General features: G+C 35.2%; 1 protein-coding gene across 1 annotated transcript in view; it reads left to right on the forward strand.

Annotated features, from left to right (window-relative positions):
* The window catches only part of LOC136027587 (V-type proton ATPase subunit B), a gene marked incomplete in the record, with an annotated part of 50,914 nt that extends 33,466 nt beyond the window's left edge, over nucleotides 1-17,448 (forward strand). Inside the window, 4 exon segments of the mRNA XM_065704972.1 lie at nucleotides 1,305-1,455; nucleotides 4,766-4,953; nucleotides 9,906-10,035; nucleotides 17,095-17,448. Coding sequence (XP_065561044.1) covers nucleotides 1,305-1,455; nucleotides 4,766-4,953; nucleotides 9,906-10,035; nucleotides 17,095-17,243 — 618 coding nt within the window.

The raw sequence follows: 17,448 nt of genomic DNA on the forward strand, positions 1-17,448 counted from the left end.
GAAATGTATTATTAAATAGAAGACAATACAAAATACAATTCAAAATTGAATTACAATACACTTATTACAATACACTTAATTCCCCTCGAAAGGCTCCATGGCCAGGGATACAAGGGGAATAAGAAAAAAATACAAGCAACAACTACAATATAAGCAATATGTATATAAGGGGGATACAATATAAGCAACAACTAGAAGGAGAAAAAAAAAGAACATACCTGAGGCCTGGGAGTCAAGCGCAGAGAAGACAACCACACACCATGAAAAGAACAGAACATCAACTCCTCAGAGGAAAAAAGAATGTTATTCTATTTGATTCTTTATTAAATGATCCTTAAGAATCCTTTTAAAGGTCCCAAACGAGTGGCATTTCTGTACTGAAGAAGGTAGTGAATTCCAGACCTGTTGACAAGCAATGTGGGGATTGGAATCTGATCGAATAGTAAGGGTAGGCGGAATGTCGATATTATTTGAAGAACGAAGGCTATATGGAGTCAGAAATAAACATAGGAGTTTTCCGAAGAGATTTTGGAAGATTGCCGTGAAGTTGATGAAAGACAAAATAAGTATAAGAAATAATTTAAATATACCGTAGACTTAAGAGCGGTGTTGGTGAAGAACGTTTGGTGTCCATAACCAGACGCCGTGCTTTATTATACATGACAGAAAGTGACCGCAGCGTAGATGGAAAAGTGGACATCCATATAAAGGGGTAATAAGAAACATTTGACTGGGCAAGACAGAAAAAAAAAGTTTCAGAATAAATCCAGGAAATGTGTGTCTAAGTTTTCGAATGATACCCAAACTCCATGAGACCTTAACCCTAATCATGGCTATATGTTTTCTGAATCAAAGATTAGGCATTATTTACAAGTCTTGTTTTCTGACAGCGAATGAAACGATGATTTCATATTGTCTTAAAACCTGTTTTATTTCATGCCTTTTTTAAAATTCCATTTGTGACTTAGAGAGGAAGTGCCTGGTAGGCGTATTCAGACTGCCTCTGTTGTAGATACAATTTAAACTCTAAATATTATGTCATTATAAATGCTATATCGTTTTCCCATAACGATTGTTATAGGCAGAACAAAGGCTTAACCGCACGTTCACACAGCTGCTCTTTCTGGCAAAAAGGGTCGATTTTGTACTTCTCAGATTTTACCAGTTTTTGCTGCGATTTCGCAACTTTGCTGACTGTACCTTCATCAACGTTTTAGAATAACAGCCTTCGAAATTAGCATAAGTTTTTGTTCCGTTAAAATGTGGTATATTCTTTTTTTTTCAAAAGTGTATTTATAACCTAGGTATCAGCAGCTAGGGAAGAAGTGCCAGGTAGACGCGGTTTCCCTGGTTACATGTACACAGATTTGGCTACAATCTACGAAAGAGCTGGCAGAGTTGAAGGCAGAAATGGATCTATTACACAAATTCCCATTCTAACTATGCCCAATGATGGTGAGACGTAACCCTTTTCTTCTCTTAATTAACATAGTTGTTTCCTTTTATTTGCCTAGCCTCTCAACTATTTGGTCAATTACTTGAGATACAATAGATTATCAATTAGATAAGGGTGCCTATGCTATCTGCTTATATAAGAGAATGTTCCTGCAATTTTCCCTCCTTCGAGCGGGGAAAAGGGGTGTTTGAATGTCATTTCCCTCTGATTCAATCATCAAACAGCAAAACGAATTGGAATGTCCCGAGAAAGGGTGTGAAAACACTGCGGCTTTAAGTTCTTCGTGTAGACTTCGTTCCGAGATCAATGTTGGAAGAGGACCCTCAGGTCCACCACTCTCTCCCACTGAATCTCCGTATTTTTGCAATTCTCTATATTCTTTATAAATTTTTTTTTAATTTACCCCTCCCTCTGGAATTGTTGGCCCCCTTGTGAAAAAGACCCTGCATATATGCTTGTCTCATATTACCCGCTATTTTTTGGAATCATGACTTCCAGCTTGTTTGTGGTTTAGGTTGGGTTTACTTCTCAATTGGATGCTCGCTGATTACAAAAATTGATTGAATCAAAGAAAATGTGCCCTTATGCGGCAGTTTCGATTTGAGAACAATAAAAATTTTTAAAAGTGCTTACTTTAGCCCCTTCTATCCTCTATCTCAAAACCGTCCCTTCTATCCTTTTGTCACCTTTAATAACCGATGCGTAACTGTAAAACACCGTATAATAAAACAGCTCATTTTTTATGGACCGTTTCAAACAGTAAGGAGCGAGCCGGCTCAATAGTAACCGAAACTCTAAAAAATGGAATTTTGGTACCAGTTACATCAAAAGAATCGCATTTTAATGCTGATTTAAATATATAAGTTCCATCAATATCATTTATACCCATCAAAAGTTACGAGCCTGAGAAAATTTGCCTCATTTTAGAAAATAGGGGGAAATACCGCCTAAAAGTCATACAATCTTAACGAAAATTTCACCGTCTGATTCAGCGTATCAGAGAACCTTATTGTAGAAGTTTCAAGCTCCTATCTACAAAAATGTGGAATTTCGCATTTTTTGCCAGGAGACAGGTGCGTGTTTATTTGTTTTTCTGTTTGTTTTTTTGTTTTTTTTCCAGGGGTGATCGTATCGACTGAGTGGTCCTAGAATGTCGCGAGAGGGCTCATTCTAACGGAAATATAAAGTTCTAGTGCCCTTTTTAAGTGACCAAAACACTGGAGGGCACCTAGGCCCCCTCCCACGCTCATTTTTCCCAAAAGTCACCGGATCAAAATTCTGAGATAGCCATTTTATTCACCATAGTCGAAAAACCTAATAACTATGTCTTTAGGGACGACTTACTCCCCCGCAGTCCCCGTGGGAAGGACTGAAAGTTACAAACTTTGACCTGTGTTTACATATAGTAATGGTTACTGGGAAGTGAAAAGTTTTTTCTACTGAAAGTAAGGAGCAGCATTGAAACTTAAAACGAAAAAAAATTATTACGCATATGAGGGGTTTACCTCCTCGTTATATCCCACTCTTTACGCTAAAGTATTTTTAGTAATTTCAACTTAATTTCAAGGAATTGGGACAAAATCTAAGCTTTAGTTTAAAGAGCGAGGTATTGACGAGGGTTGAACCCCCCTCACATATGCAGTAAAAACATATGAATATTGAAGGTCGTTACGTTAGTTAATTCGTAAGTTATGTATATTTTTTTATCAATGAAAAGGTTTGTAAAAAATTAAAAGTTATAGTTGCTTTTCTAAGTAATCAAAAACTTGGAGGGCAACTAGGCCTCCTCCCTCGCTCCTTTTTTCTCAAAATCTTCTGATTAATTGTAATTAATTAATATACAAATTTCGTTTTAATTATTTATGTGCGGAGAGCCAAGATCAAAACATGCATTAATTCAAAAACGTCCAGAAATTAAATTAAAAAAAAAAAGTTTTTTTAAATGGAAGTAAGGAGCAACATTAAAACTTAAAACGAACAGAAATTACTCAGTATATGAAAGGGGATTCTTCTCAATGCCCCGCTCTTTACGCTAAAGTTTCTTACTGTTTTAAAAATAGAGTTAAGAGAAAGAGTCAGACTTTAGCGTAAAGAGCGAGGCGTTGAGGAGGAGAATCCCCTTTCATATACGGAGTAATTTCTGCTCGTTTTAAGTTTTAATGTTGCTCCTTACTTCCATTTAAAAAAACTTGTTTTTTTTATTTTATATTTTTAGAAGCAAATGTGCCACTGCGCAACAGTATGGCTTCTGAAACCTGGAAGTTACTCAAATAGCCTTCTCGTAGGTTTATGCCAAATCCCTGTCTCAGAGTTTTCGTTCAATCCTGTTCAGAGTTTCGTTAACCTATTTTGACCAAAATTGTTGTTCTGCCGAAATGACACATCGCTGCAATCCCTTTGATGCCGAAAAATAGCACTGTAACTCTGGCACGTACGAAGGATTTTTTTGGGGTGAAATCCAATGATTAAAAAAAAATACTTTGCAGTTTGGATAAGAAATGCGTGGAAATTCGAAAAATTTTTCTTTTTTTATTGAGGGGGAGGGGCGCTGGCGTCTATGCCCTCACTGTGCTGCTGTTTTTTTTTTCATGACGGTATATTTCTCGTTTACAAACACGTTTTTTTTTAATTTGTGCGTATATATTTGCTTTCGCCATGAAGGTCACGCTGAGTTGCTTGCAGGAAAATTCAGGTTTCTACCATTAACACATATTTTTAGGGATAGTGTCAGAATTTTTCTGAGGGAGTTTAATAACCGAGTTCATTCAAAGTCTTGGGATGTAAATTTTCTTCTATAATAGAGCCTAAATGTTAAATGAATTTTTAATTAAGGTATGAAGTCGAAGATACAACTATAAATCCAAAATTTCTTTTATTATTGTAAGACAAAGAAGACTTTGTCAACTTCTTTGGAAATTCATTTTACATTTAGGCAAGATTAAAGAAGAAAATTTACTTCTCAAGACTTTGAATGAACTCGGTTATTGAACCCTCTCAGAAAAATTTAGTGAATGAACCGGAAGTTAATCATTTGTTTTCTATAAATATGTTAGTTTTAATTTTAATACTTTAGTATTTGTACTGATGACGATCGATATATATGTGATCGAAACATCTAGACTTTTGTACCTGTTTTTACTATTTAAATAAATGGACTTATCCCCATTTGAACGTTTAATGGTACCATCAGTTACGTGATAGATTATCGATATCCACCGACATTATCATATCACCTTATCTTATTTTAACTTGGGATGACAAAAGTCTATACTGATTACATTGAAATTAAAAGTATTTATTATTTTCCAGATATAACACATCCAATTCCTGATTTGACTGGCTATATTACTGAGGGACAGATCTATGTCGATCGTCAACTGTATAATCGACAAATCTATCCTCCAATTAACGTGCTCCCATCCCTTTCTCGTCTAATGAAATCGGCTATTGGTGAAGGGATGACTAGAAAGGATCACTCTGATGTCTCAAATCAGCTGGTATAATCAAAATTCTTATCATTTTTTAACCCTCGATTTTCTGTTTCGTTTAACGTGTTTCATTGCTTGTTATTATTTGTATATTGCTCGCAAGAAACACTACTATAAAATTCTGTTTGTCCGAGTACCTAAATATGAAAATATGAGTAAAAAAAATTCATGCGTGGATACTTGACTATTGAAACAAGGAATCGGGGTCCGTTTCGTGCGTAAAAAAACAAAAGAGATACCTTAATTTTCAAAAAGAGAATAATTAAGAAACCTTTGTAGCCTGCTAGGGACATATTTGTTTTGTTGTTGTTTTTTCTTGTCTTAGAAAGGTCATGGAGCCATCATCCGTCATCCGGTGATTTCTGAATATAGATATCATATATAGCTTAGAAAAGACCTAGAATTAGTAATACAACAATATTTAAAGTGTGTACAACATGTGCCCTGATTAAAGGCTGGATATAACAAGATTTCTTGAAATATGCCTTTTGAACGTAAAAGAGATTTTGAGTAGTCAATTGACTTTATGCTTGATTTTGTTTCTAATGCTCACTTAGAACTAAGCTAAAATTCAGTCTTTCTTTAGCCGACGTGGCCAAGTCCATTGTATCAATTTTTCGAAGTTTCAGCACCAATTCGCTTTATCAACTCTTAGCTTTATGCAGTCATCATAATACTCCCTAAATGTACAATTAGTGAAAAATAATTACTCTATAAAAAAGGATTTTTTTAGGAAATAATTTGGCTAAGACTATTCTAAAATTCATTTACAAACATACTCTGAGTTCAAGTACATAGCCAACTTTTCGGAGAAGCAATATAAATAAAACATAATTTAAGCAATAAAAAAGGAAAAGAATATGGCACTGGACTTTACAGTCCCTACAGGACGTGGTGATCTCCTTTTCATGGCCCTTCAGCCAAGAAATGCAATGGGAGGGGTGCAACCATCTTGTGCTTTCGCATATCCTTCCTGTACCTTTCTAGATTTCTCTGGGTACATATTTAGAGATGGGTTGACTATGCCTGAGCTTACACAGTCATGGCACTGACCCCCATTCCAAACCAAATAACCAGCGACACCAGGACCCGAGCCCCTGTCCTCACTGACAAAGAATTTCAAGTCTACCGTGTTAACCTCTCCGGTCTTAAATAAAGACACTGGGGGATACAGGCTTAATACCTTGTAGATGAGTTTTATAAAAGTAATCTTATTCAGTTCAAAGTAAAACCAGCTAAAGATAATCGTTTTTTGTAAACTATTCAGACTGCAATTACGTGGGACTGCGACTGTGACTAGTGATTTTATTTCCACTGCTACTGCTTCTACTAATACTTTTGGACTCAATCAATAAAGTTCAAAATAATAAAAGTAAAAATCAAAACTGAATCAAAAAAGTGCATCCAGGTTGTCAAAATGGTATTTATATGTAATGTCACAGGAACCAAATAGAGTATTAAGTTGAAACTTTCAGGGAAAGTTAAGGAGGTGTAAAACTAAATCAAAAAGACACATGATTGCCCATCAAACAGTTCGTGGTAACGAACTGTAAGTCTCCCAACACCCATTGCACTTCCTGGCTGAAGGGCCATGAAACGGAGATCAGCACCGCCGGTTTGGATCTTAAGGGTCTAGTGCCGTCTTACTTACTTACTCTTGCTCAGCGTATCAGAGAACTCTACTGTAGAAGTTTCAAGCTCCTATCTACAAAAATGTGGAATTTGTATTTTTCGCCACAAGACAGACCACGGATGCGTGTTTATTTGTTGTTTTTTTTTGTAGTTTTTGTTTTCTCTAGGGGTGATTGTATAGACCCAGTGGCCCTATAATGTCACGATAGGGCTAATTCTAACGGAAATTAAAAGTTCTAGTGTCCTTTTTAAGTGACGAAAAATTGGAGGGCACCTAGGCCCCCTCCCATGCACCTGTTTTCCCCAAAGTCACCGGATCAAAATTTTGGGATAACCATTCTGTTCAGCTTAGTCGAAAACCTAATAATTATATCTCTGGGGACGGCTTAACCCCCACAGCCTCCGGGGGAGGGACTGCAAGTTACAAACTTTAACCATTGTTTGCATATAGTAATGGTTATTATGAAGTATACAGACGTTGGAAGGTGGATCCTTCCATGAAAGAATTTAACTTGAAGAAAGAGAATATCCATGAGGGAGATGCAGGATTTTTTAGCATTATTAAAAAAAAAAACAATGAGAAAATAAATAAATAAATAAAAAATTTTTACCTGGAAGTAATGAGTAGCATTAAAACTTAAAACGAACATAAAATATTACGTATTTAAGGGGGTTCGTCTCATCCACAATACCTTGCTCTTTACGCTAAAGTATTTTTAGTAATTTGAACTGTTTATTCTACGGTCTTTGTGATTCAGTGGTCATTCTTAAAGATTTGGGATAAAATTCAAGCTTTAGTGTAAAGAGCGAGGTATTGACGAGGGAGCAAATCCCCTCATCTACGTAATAAAAATACACGAATATAGAAGTTCGTTACGTAAGTTAATTCGTAAGGTACGTATGTTTATTACTAACAAAAACGTTCGTACGAAAAATAAAAAAAATCTAGCCGCATTTTTATATAACCAAAAATTGGAGGGCAACGAGATCTCCTCACCCATCCCCTTTATTTTATCAAAATCGTCCAATCAAAACCATGAGAAAGTAATTTAGCAAAAAAAAAAAAAAAAAAAAATGTAAATTTCGTTTTAATTATTCATGTGCGGTGAACCAAAATCAAAATATCTATTAATTCAAAAACGTTCAGAAATTAAATAAAAAAATAATTTTTTTAACTGCAAGTAAGGAGTGACATTGAAACTTAAAACGAAATGAAATTATTTCGTATATGAAAGGGGTTGTCCCCTCCGCAGCCCCTCGCTCTTTTCGCTAAAGTTTTTTTTTATTGTTTTCAAAAGTAGAGTTGTGACAAAGAGTCAAACTTTAGCGTATAGAGCGAGGCGTTGTGGAGGTGAGAACCCCTTTCATATAAAGAATACTTTCTGTTCGTTTTAAATTTTAATGTCGCTCCTTACTTGCAGTTAAAAAAAACTTGTTTTTTATTTATTTAATATCATGAAAAGACCGTCTGTGCAACATCACAGGAAAAGCTAAGAGAATCCGTTAGAGCTTCCAGGGCTTATTGTTGGGGATATTTAACTAAATCAAAATGCACCATGTGCATTCAACTTTGTCAAGAGGGCGTTTTTACGATATATCAGGAAAGTCTAAGGGTATTAAATTGAAACTCTCAGGACATTTTGAAGAAAGACAATGTAGTCATCCAAGATTGTCATGAGGATGTATCTGTGATATCTCAGGATGTGTTCCGAGAAATAAGTTGAAACTTTCAAGGCAGCTTGAGGGGGATAGTCAATTAATATTTGTGTATACTCAAGGTTGTAACATGATGGGGGTTACAATTCCTTCATTGTCATAGAGGCCCAAAGATTACGCAGATTTTCAATCTATTTATTTTGATATTGTTTCCCGTACCATCCACTCGAAGTACTATAGTACAACTATTATTAAAATTTTTGTAAAAATTTTGTCTCAAGTATAAATAACAAGCCAAAATCTTTATTCTTACGGGGGGAAAACCAAAAAAAAAAGAATATTTAAGAAAATTCCTTAATTAACGAACATGCAAACTAAGTCAAATGAAAACGAACAGAAATTAATATTTAAAAAAAACTATTTCCGCTAACGAAGTTTTTCAAAGAAAAGTAAAGAGCTACATCAAGCCAAAGACGAGCAAAAATAAAACGAAATAACAACTCAATCGTAAAATCTAAAGCATAAATTAGAATAAATAACCCAGTTAAATTCAGAACGAACAGAAATTACCACAGGCAGGAGTAGGACTAGCATTCATGTGCCTTCTGAAGATCAGAACGTCGTTTGCGCTTAAATGAAAACAAAATAGATTTCAAACGTTTTTTTTCAATAACGTTACTAAATCCAAAAATTACACTTTAAAGATTTAATATTACTGTATATTAAACTAGCAAACTACAATCATGTGCTCTTTTCAGTTATCTTAGTTATTATGATACTTTTTCTTGTTTTTGATGTTTTGACAAATAAAAACAACCCCAAAAAAATCGTTTTCAGTAAATCGCAAATAACGTTCTGGTCTTAAGAAGGTATAGGGTGCGTTAGCCCTACTGCTGTTTGTGATAATCTGTTTTTGTTTCAGGTTTTATTCCTGAATTGTTATTTGACTTTATTTCTGCCCGTCATCGGTTTAATCTAGGTCTTTAGTTTCATTTGAAATACTTCATTTGTGTATTTTTTTATATTCGAAAAAAATTGATAAACAAAATCGTGAATTTTGCACGAAAGAAATATATTGAACCCATACGTTAAGAAACAGTAGTAACAAGACAAAATGTTATAAAAAATAGCTCATCAGAGAGATACCACCGGGCTATGTACATGGGTTTTGTGACTTGGTATGTTGAGGACCTTTGCACCAATACAAAGTATATTGCAACCATACAAAAGAACATGACGTTGAAAAAAAATGAGAAAAAGAAAACACACACACAAAATGTTATCAATCAGGGGTTATCAGAGAGATACCACCAGCCAGTGTATATGGATTTTGCACTTTGGATGTTGAGAACCTTTGCACCCATACAAAGTAAATTGCAGCCATACAAAAGACCATGACGTTGACCATATTTTATCAGTCGGGGCTCGTCAGAGAGATACCACCAGCCTGTGTATATGGATTTTGCACTTCGAATGTTGAAAGTCTCTATAGCAGTTCAAGGAATTCTGAAGGCCACTAAAGTCAGGATTAACAAGTACAAGTATAGGAAAGAATATAGGCAAAGCACCAAATAAAATCATTAAGCAAAAAAGAAGCGATGAAAAATAAAAACACATTTAATGCCTGGCATATACAAATATGTATTGCTTTTATTTTTAGTTATTTTTTTTAGTATGCTTGCTATGCTATTGGCAAAGATGTTCAGGCTATGAAAGCTGTTGTAGGCGAAGAAGCTCTTACTCCGGATGATCTTCTTTATTTGGAATTTTTAACGAAATTTGAGAAGAACTTCATTTCTCAAGGTAAGTTTCTTTCACTAAAAAGGGGCATGTTTGTACCTATAGACGCAGTCTATGTACCTATAGATTGTAGCAGTTGAAAAAAGAAAAAAATGGAGAACGAATGTTGCTACGAAAGTGGCGAAGCTTGCTATATAGAAAGGAACCTTACAATGGAAAATCATAAAATTTATTTTGTTAATATGTTGTAAATAAATTCATGAAGAAACTACCAGAGAAATATGCTATTTTTATAATAAAATAATTATTTGTCTTTGCAAATAGATACATTAATTTAATTGATATTAACCTTGTTAAGTTAAAATATGAACCATGTCAAAAATTGGAAGGATTCATAATTTTAATGCTGTCATTTGGAATTATGTAACAAACGACTTGGTAGAATCAGAATTTGGTGTGTTTGAGTTTAGATGGTATTTTTGCTACTATTTTTGGTATCTTTACGTTTCTTCTAAGATGCTTTGCCTATTTAGTATTTAAATTTCTATATTTAAAATTAGGGGCTTAATATGGTGCCAGGGTGTGATATGTCCCTTAAGCAGCAAAAAAAAAGTAAATCAGCTTTGAAAACAATTTTGACCGCTAAATTTTTTGGCATGATTGGCATGATTTTGGCAAGAAGATTGGGCAAGAAGTTTAAAAAAAATCCCAGTAACAGTAGAAATCGCATTAAGGAATTTATCCCGTTCCAAACAACTTCACATCATGCTGCTTAGCTTATGTGAAGCAGTATTTCCCCAACTTCTCATCCTTAAAAACGAGTAATGAAATTAATTAAATAGGAAGACTACTTGAGGTTACCATATCAACAGCCGTGGTTAGTGGCCAGCTAGAAAACAGCAATATCTTCCGTCTCATAGTGGTCAGTTCATAAACGTACGTAACGATGGAAATTTGTGGGTTCCAACAAATGTATTTTGATTTGTTATTACTTAATTTTTGGAAGTTATATAAGACTTACGAAATGTATGGAATTTACCTAACGAATAAATGGTCTATAATTCAACAACCTCAATATATGGTAGTTTTGTGTATGACAAAAATAAAGGTATTTATACAGTAGTTTAAGGATTGGTGCTACTTCCTGATTGCTTATTCTAAAAGGAGTGGCCAAATTTTAAAGGTTGGGATTCACTGTTTTCAATAGTAAATGAGCCAAAGAGTACTTTTAATGGCGGTGAAATTTATATAAAATATGTATTTTGTTTGTTTGTTCTCTGATTTTTAGGGTGGCATATCTTATTTTGTTTTTTATCATCCTGATAATTGAAGAATATCGGATTAAAAAAAAATAGTTCATTATAAATGTTTGTAGCTTAACATCTTCTATTATAAGGCACAATAATAAAAGCATAAAAAGAAAGAAAAGACCATAAGAAAGAAAAAATTCATGTATCTCAAGAAATGAATAGAAAAACTTTATACAATTTAAAATGCCCGCGATCAATTTAAGATCAGTTGTGATTAATTTGTGTGCGATTAATTTAAGATTGGGCCTGTCTAAGCCTGTGAAATTCGAATTTTCGGATTCTTTTGCTCAATCTACGTGTTTCAGGCATGGCCTCAGGGTGTGCTATGAAATTTTTTCTGTTTACGAGTTTAAGGACCTACCCAAATATTTTTTAAATACCGATCACTAGACCATCTGCAGAACTCCTGTCCCAGCGTTCTCTCAAAATGTGCTCATTGTGGAAGGCCGCACATATCAACAAAAGATGAGCCATGCATTGCTGATCCCAACTGCGCAAACTACAACCAGAAACATCCTTCCTATAGCTTTTCCTGCCCTGTTATTAAGAATCGGATAAAGTGCAACTCCACCATTCAGCCATGAGTGCATCAGTCTCAGTTATTTCGTTTAATATAAATGGCAGCAAAGATACGGCTTTTATTACTGATGAGTTGTACGGTTCCTATGATTTGGTATGTCTCCAGGAGCATCTTCTCACTACTTCAAGTTTGAATTTTTTGCGTCGAAGGCAGCATCATACTGCGTTCCTGAGTCCAGTAAAAGTTACTGGCGGTCGCCCTTCCGGTGGACTAGCATGTGTCTTTAAACGGGACATTCATCTACCCTCCCCAGTACTCTTCTACTCCGTCGAATTTTTTTGGCTTTGCGTGTCGGCAGTATTGTATTTATGAACTCTTATCTCCCATATGAAGTATACTCGATCAGATCCTTGACTAAATTCGCAAAGGCTTGTGGTCTGCTGAAGAATCTTGTGAATCAGGTACTGTTAAACTCTCTACAGTATATAATAATTGGGGACCTTAATACTGATATTAATCGATCTTTTGTGAAAAGTGATTCACTTTTTGAGTGTCTTCCATCGTATCGCGTTGTGCCCAAATCCCACAAATTTTCATATGTTCATCACTCTGGAAGTACAAGTGAAATTGACCATATTATTTGCTCGCCTGGTATTATCTCTTCTTCTGCTTCTGTTCATGTTAACGAGCAAGATACTGACCACATGCCAATTTCAGCGACATTTACAATGGATATTGATCTATCGGAAACCAATTGCTCGCGAAAAAAATCGAAGTGGTTTGAAAAAAGCAACTGGAGCAAAGCAAATATACCGCACTGCATCTCTAACTTGACAGCCCTCCTTTCTACCGTATGTGTTCCATATCATCTTCTTCAGCGTCAGGTACCTACGAATGGTAAAGCCGATATTGACTGTTATTATAACCAACTTGTGATATGTATGAAAAGGGCAGAAGAAGCTGCCGTTTCTCGGCAACGTATTCGTAAAAGAACACAAAAACCTGTCCGGTCAATGGACCTTTGTTTAAAGTTGATAAAAAATAAAGCGAAACTATGGCTCCAGATATGGAATGAATGTAGTCGGCCAAGTTTCGGTGTGTGGCTGATCTCAAACGTAAAACTAAAACCAGATATAAACGTTATCTGAGGTCGGCACGTTACCGCGGTATGGACTTCCCTGTGAGTAGGAAAGATTGGCAAAAAGTGATCAATTCTGACAAGTTAAATGATGAAACTACGATAAGGAATTGCCTTCCACCTTCAGCTTGGTATAAACATTATTCTTCGATTTTTTCGGTGATTAACTATTCAGTGCATTCTTTATATACTCGCCTTCTTACTCCCCTCTTTAGTACAACGCTTTCGCAACGCCATATAGTGCCCACATCTTTTTCTTCCGTAATTGATGCTGTGAAAAGTTTAAAATCTGATTCAATAGATGGTATTTCAGCTTCTTTTTCAAATGTGTCTATGTACTTCAAGCGTACCTGAGAGTCTTCTGTGTGGCACTGTTTCATGACTTTTAAAAGGGGAAAGTTACCGACTGAACGTTCCTGCTATCGACCTATTACTGTCTCTTGTAATATTAGCAAGGTTTTTGAGTATATCCTTCTACCTTTTTTGACTAAAAATATTAATGAGGGTGAGAACCAATTTGGTTTTCGGCATGAGTTGGTTTGTCAGCATGCTCATAAGATTCTGTCTTCTTTACTGGCTGATAATTCTTCCAAGGGAAATGGTCTTTATATTTGCGCTTTGGATCTTTCAAAAGTGTTTGATAGTGCGGTCCATAGTCAGCTCCTTTTTTCTCTGTATAATTCTGGGGTCAATCTCTCTGTTATAATGTTTCTTAGGTTTTAGTATTCAAATTCTTATCTTCAATTAAGATCTGCACCAGACACTATTATAAGGATACGAAGAGGAATTAGGCAGGGCTATGTTCTGTCCTCTACGCTTTTTAAAATTTGTATTTCTAGTGTGCTGGCCAAGATTTCAGGTACTTACCTTTCTGGTCTTACGGATGTTCTTGTCTAGCGTATGCTGACGACTTCTGATTAGCCGTTCCAAAAAGGGTCTTTCCCAAATGGTCTCTGTAGTTTCTGATGCTTTCCCTGATATTGGCCTTTCACTTAATATAGATAAATGGGAGTTTCTTCCCTATAACTGTACTACTGCTACTTCCCTTCACTGTAATAACTTTACTATCCCTCTTGTTGATTTTATTCGTTGGCTTGGTATCTCTATTACTAACAATCTTTCGAGCTTACGTCAGCGTACTGTTTGTGATATAAGTAAAAAAATTCAGATTGGCTATGCAAAGATTGTTGCAAACAGGGGGATGTATAATAGACGTGCGCTGGCCAAAGTTTATTCTACTTTCTGTGATCATTCTGTCCTTTATGCTTCAGGTCTTTTCCCCCTTCTCAGTAATGGTATTTTAAAAAGAATTCGGATTTAAAAAATTTTTAAAGATTTTAAATCTTGCAAATTTCTTCTGTATCTCCCACCTTGGACAAAAAACCGGACTCTTATTAGAAAATTTTCAGTTCCTGATATAACTTTAAAGTTGGAGATTGCTCACAGGAAACTCTCCAGTACAGCTTGTGCGCACCTATCCCCTCACCACCGTCTTATCCGTTTTTTCGTTGATTTTGTGAGTGTGTTTTTTTGTAATATTGATTTTTACTCCACCATATTTACTTTATATATCGTGTGGGTGAAAAATAAAATAAATAAATAAATATGCGTATCTGTGTGCATGTTTGACGCAAAAAGCCCTGCATGGCCATAGCCACACAAAACAAAAAGAAAAAAACGGGACCTACCTGCTTAAAGTAAGCAAGTCTACTTAACGTGGCAAAATTTTCCCAAGCTAACCAAGACCTGCTTTGCGTAGATTGGATTTTTGACTTTAAATAATTATTGAAAATAATGGCTGCTGACTAATTACCGCTTACAGAGTTATCCCAGCTTGGTCCTATTGGATTGAAGATTGATCGTGTCAAAAATCCAATATTCCTCCATTCTCTTTGATACGGTGTTTTGATTATTTAAATTTCATCTTGTACTTATGCGAAGTCTTGGATGGGCAGTACTTCTTCTTTCTCTTGTTGTCAGTGATTAACAGCGACCACTGAACATGATCAATTGATCTTCCGATGTTTAAAGATGTAGTGCAATCTAGCGACGCTATGTTGGACTCTATGCGTAAATTAAATAAAAAAAAACAAGTTTTTTAGCTGAAAGTAAGGAGCGACATTAAAACTTAAAACGAACAGAAATTACTTCGTATATGAAAGGGGCTGCTTCCTCATCAACGCCCCGCTCTTTACGCTAAAGTTTGACTCTTTCTCTCAACTCTGCTTTTTAAAACAGTAAAAAATTGATTTTTGCGGAGAGCCAATGATTTTGGCTCCCCACAGAGGAATAATTAACACGAAATTTGCAAGTTCTTTTTTTTTTTTTTTGGCTAAATGGCTTTCTCATAGTTTTGATTGAACGATTTTGAGAAAAAAAGGAACGGTGGAGGAAGTCTAGTTGCCCTGCGATTTTTTGGTTATTTAAAAAGGCAACTAGAACTTTTAATTTTTTACGAATGTTTTTATTAGCAAAAGATAAACGTAACTTATAAATTAGCTTACGTAACGAACTTTTGTAATCTCATGTTTTTATTACATATATGAGGGGTTCACCCCCGCGTCAGTACCTCGCTCTTTACACTAAACATTAAATTTTGTCCCAATTCATTAAGAATGACCCCTGAATCACAAAAGGCGTAGAATAAATAGTTGAAATCACTAAAAATGCTTTAGCGTAAAGAGCGAGGTATTAGGAGGAGGTGAGCCCCTCATATGCGTAATAATTTCTGTTCGTTTTAAGTTTTAATGCTGCTCCTTACTTCCAGTTGAAAAAACTTTCCATGTTTATTTTTTCATTGTTTTTTTAAATAATACTAGAAAATCCTGCGCTCCCTTCATGGAAATTTTCTTCCCCCATGACAAATTCCTCGATGGAAAGTTCCCCCAACATATCCCCCTCTTGTCAACCCCCCCCCTAACCAAAAAATCCCCCTGAAAACGTCTGTACACTTCCCAATAAGCATTACTATATGTAAGCACTCGTGCTTACATATAGAAGTTTGTAACTTGTAACTTATATATACAAGTTTGTAACTTGTAGCCCCTCCCATGGGGATTCTGGGGGTTGTAAGTCGTCCCCAAAGACATAGTTATAAGGTTTTTTGACTACGCTGAATAAAATTGCTATCTCAGAATTTTGATCCGTTGACTTTGGTAAAATAATTAGCGTGGAAGGGGGCCTAGGTGCCCTCCAATTTTTTTGGTCACTTAAAAAGGGCACTAGAATTTTCATTTCCGTTAGAATGAGCCCTCTCGCAAGATTCTAGGACCACTGGGTCGATACGATCACCCATGGGAAAAAAAAACAAACAAATAAACACGCATCCGTGATCTGCCTTCTGGAAAAAAATACAAAATTCCACATTTTTGTAGATAGGAACTTGAAACTTCTACAATAGGGTTCTCTGATACGCTGAATCTGATGGTGTGATTTTCGTTAAGATTCTATGACTTTTAGGGGGTGTTTCCCCCTATCTTCTAAAATAAGGGAAATTTTCTCAGGCTCGTAACTTTTGATGGGTAAGACTAAACATGATGAAACTTATATATTTAAAATCAGCATTAAAATGCGATTCTTTTGATGTAGCTATTGGTATCAAAATTCCATTTTTTAGAGTTTTGGTTACTATTGAACCGGGTCGCTCCTTACTACAGTTCATTACCACGAACTGTTTGATAATGTAATTTAGTCATATTAAACGAAACTCAAATTGATAAAAATGATTACATGGCTATTAGTCGAACTGAATGTTGGAAATGGAAAATGTGCTCATTTTTGGGCTATGTATCGCATCAACTATGCAGTTTATACAAACGAAATGCCTATCAATAAATATTAATTTGTGCAATTTTTTGTGTGTGCACAAAACGAAGTTTTTTTGTGTTGGAAATCGCTAGAGTGAGAATTCACCTTGATTAAATTATCTGAAATAATAATGAATAAAAAATAATAAAAATTGAACCCTAAAACATAAGCAAATGCATTGGATACAATAGCAAAAACATATATAAAAGCAACTAATAAGCACAAAAGGCATCAATAAAGCAACAATAAAAGATGATGTCACAAAAGTTCTTGTTTGGTATCAGCAAAAAAACAAAAAACAAAAAAAAGATATCTTCATCAAAGCTTATATATTTGTTCTTTCGCAGGAAGCTATGAAAATCGAACGGTTTTTGAATCCTTAGACATTGGATGGCAACTTCTTCGTATCTTCCCTAAGGAAATGCTTAAGCGTATTCCAGCGTCAGTTTTGGCCGAATACTACCCAAGAGACGCCAGAGGGAGACACAATGAGTAAATGTAACGCGGGCCAGTGCTACCTATTTAGAATGTAAGACTGTATAGGCACTGATGAAATGACGATATTACATTCCTTCGTTTTAAGTCGTTTCTTAAAAATTTTGTGTTTGATATTTGTTGTTTCTCGTATCTATATTCTTTGTGATTTACGTTTTTGTTATTTGCGTGCTTTAGGAAATAATAAGTTTCAGTGTTTTGATCTA

This window comes from Artemia franciscana, chromosome 5, assembly GCF_032884065.1.
Source record: "Artemia franciscana chromosome 5, ASM3288406v1, whole genome shotgun sequence".
Classification (NCBI taxonomy): domain Eukaryota; kingdom Metazoa; phylum Arthropoda; class Branchiopoda; order Anostraca; family Artemiidae; genus Artemia; species Artemia franciscana.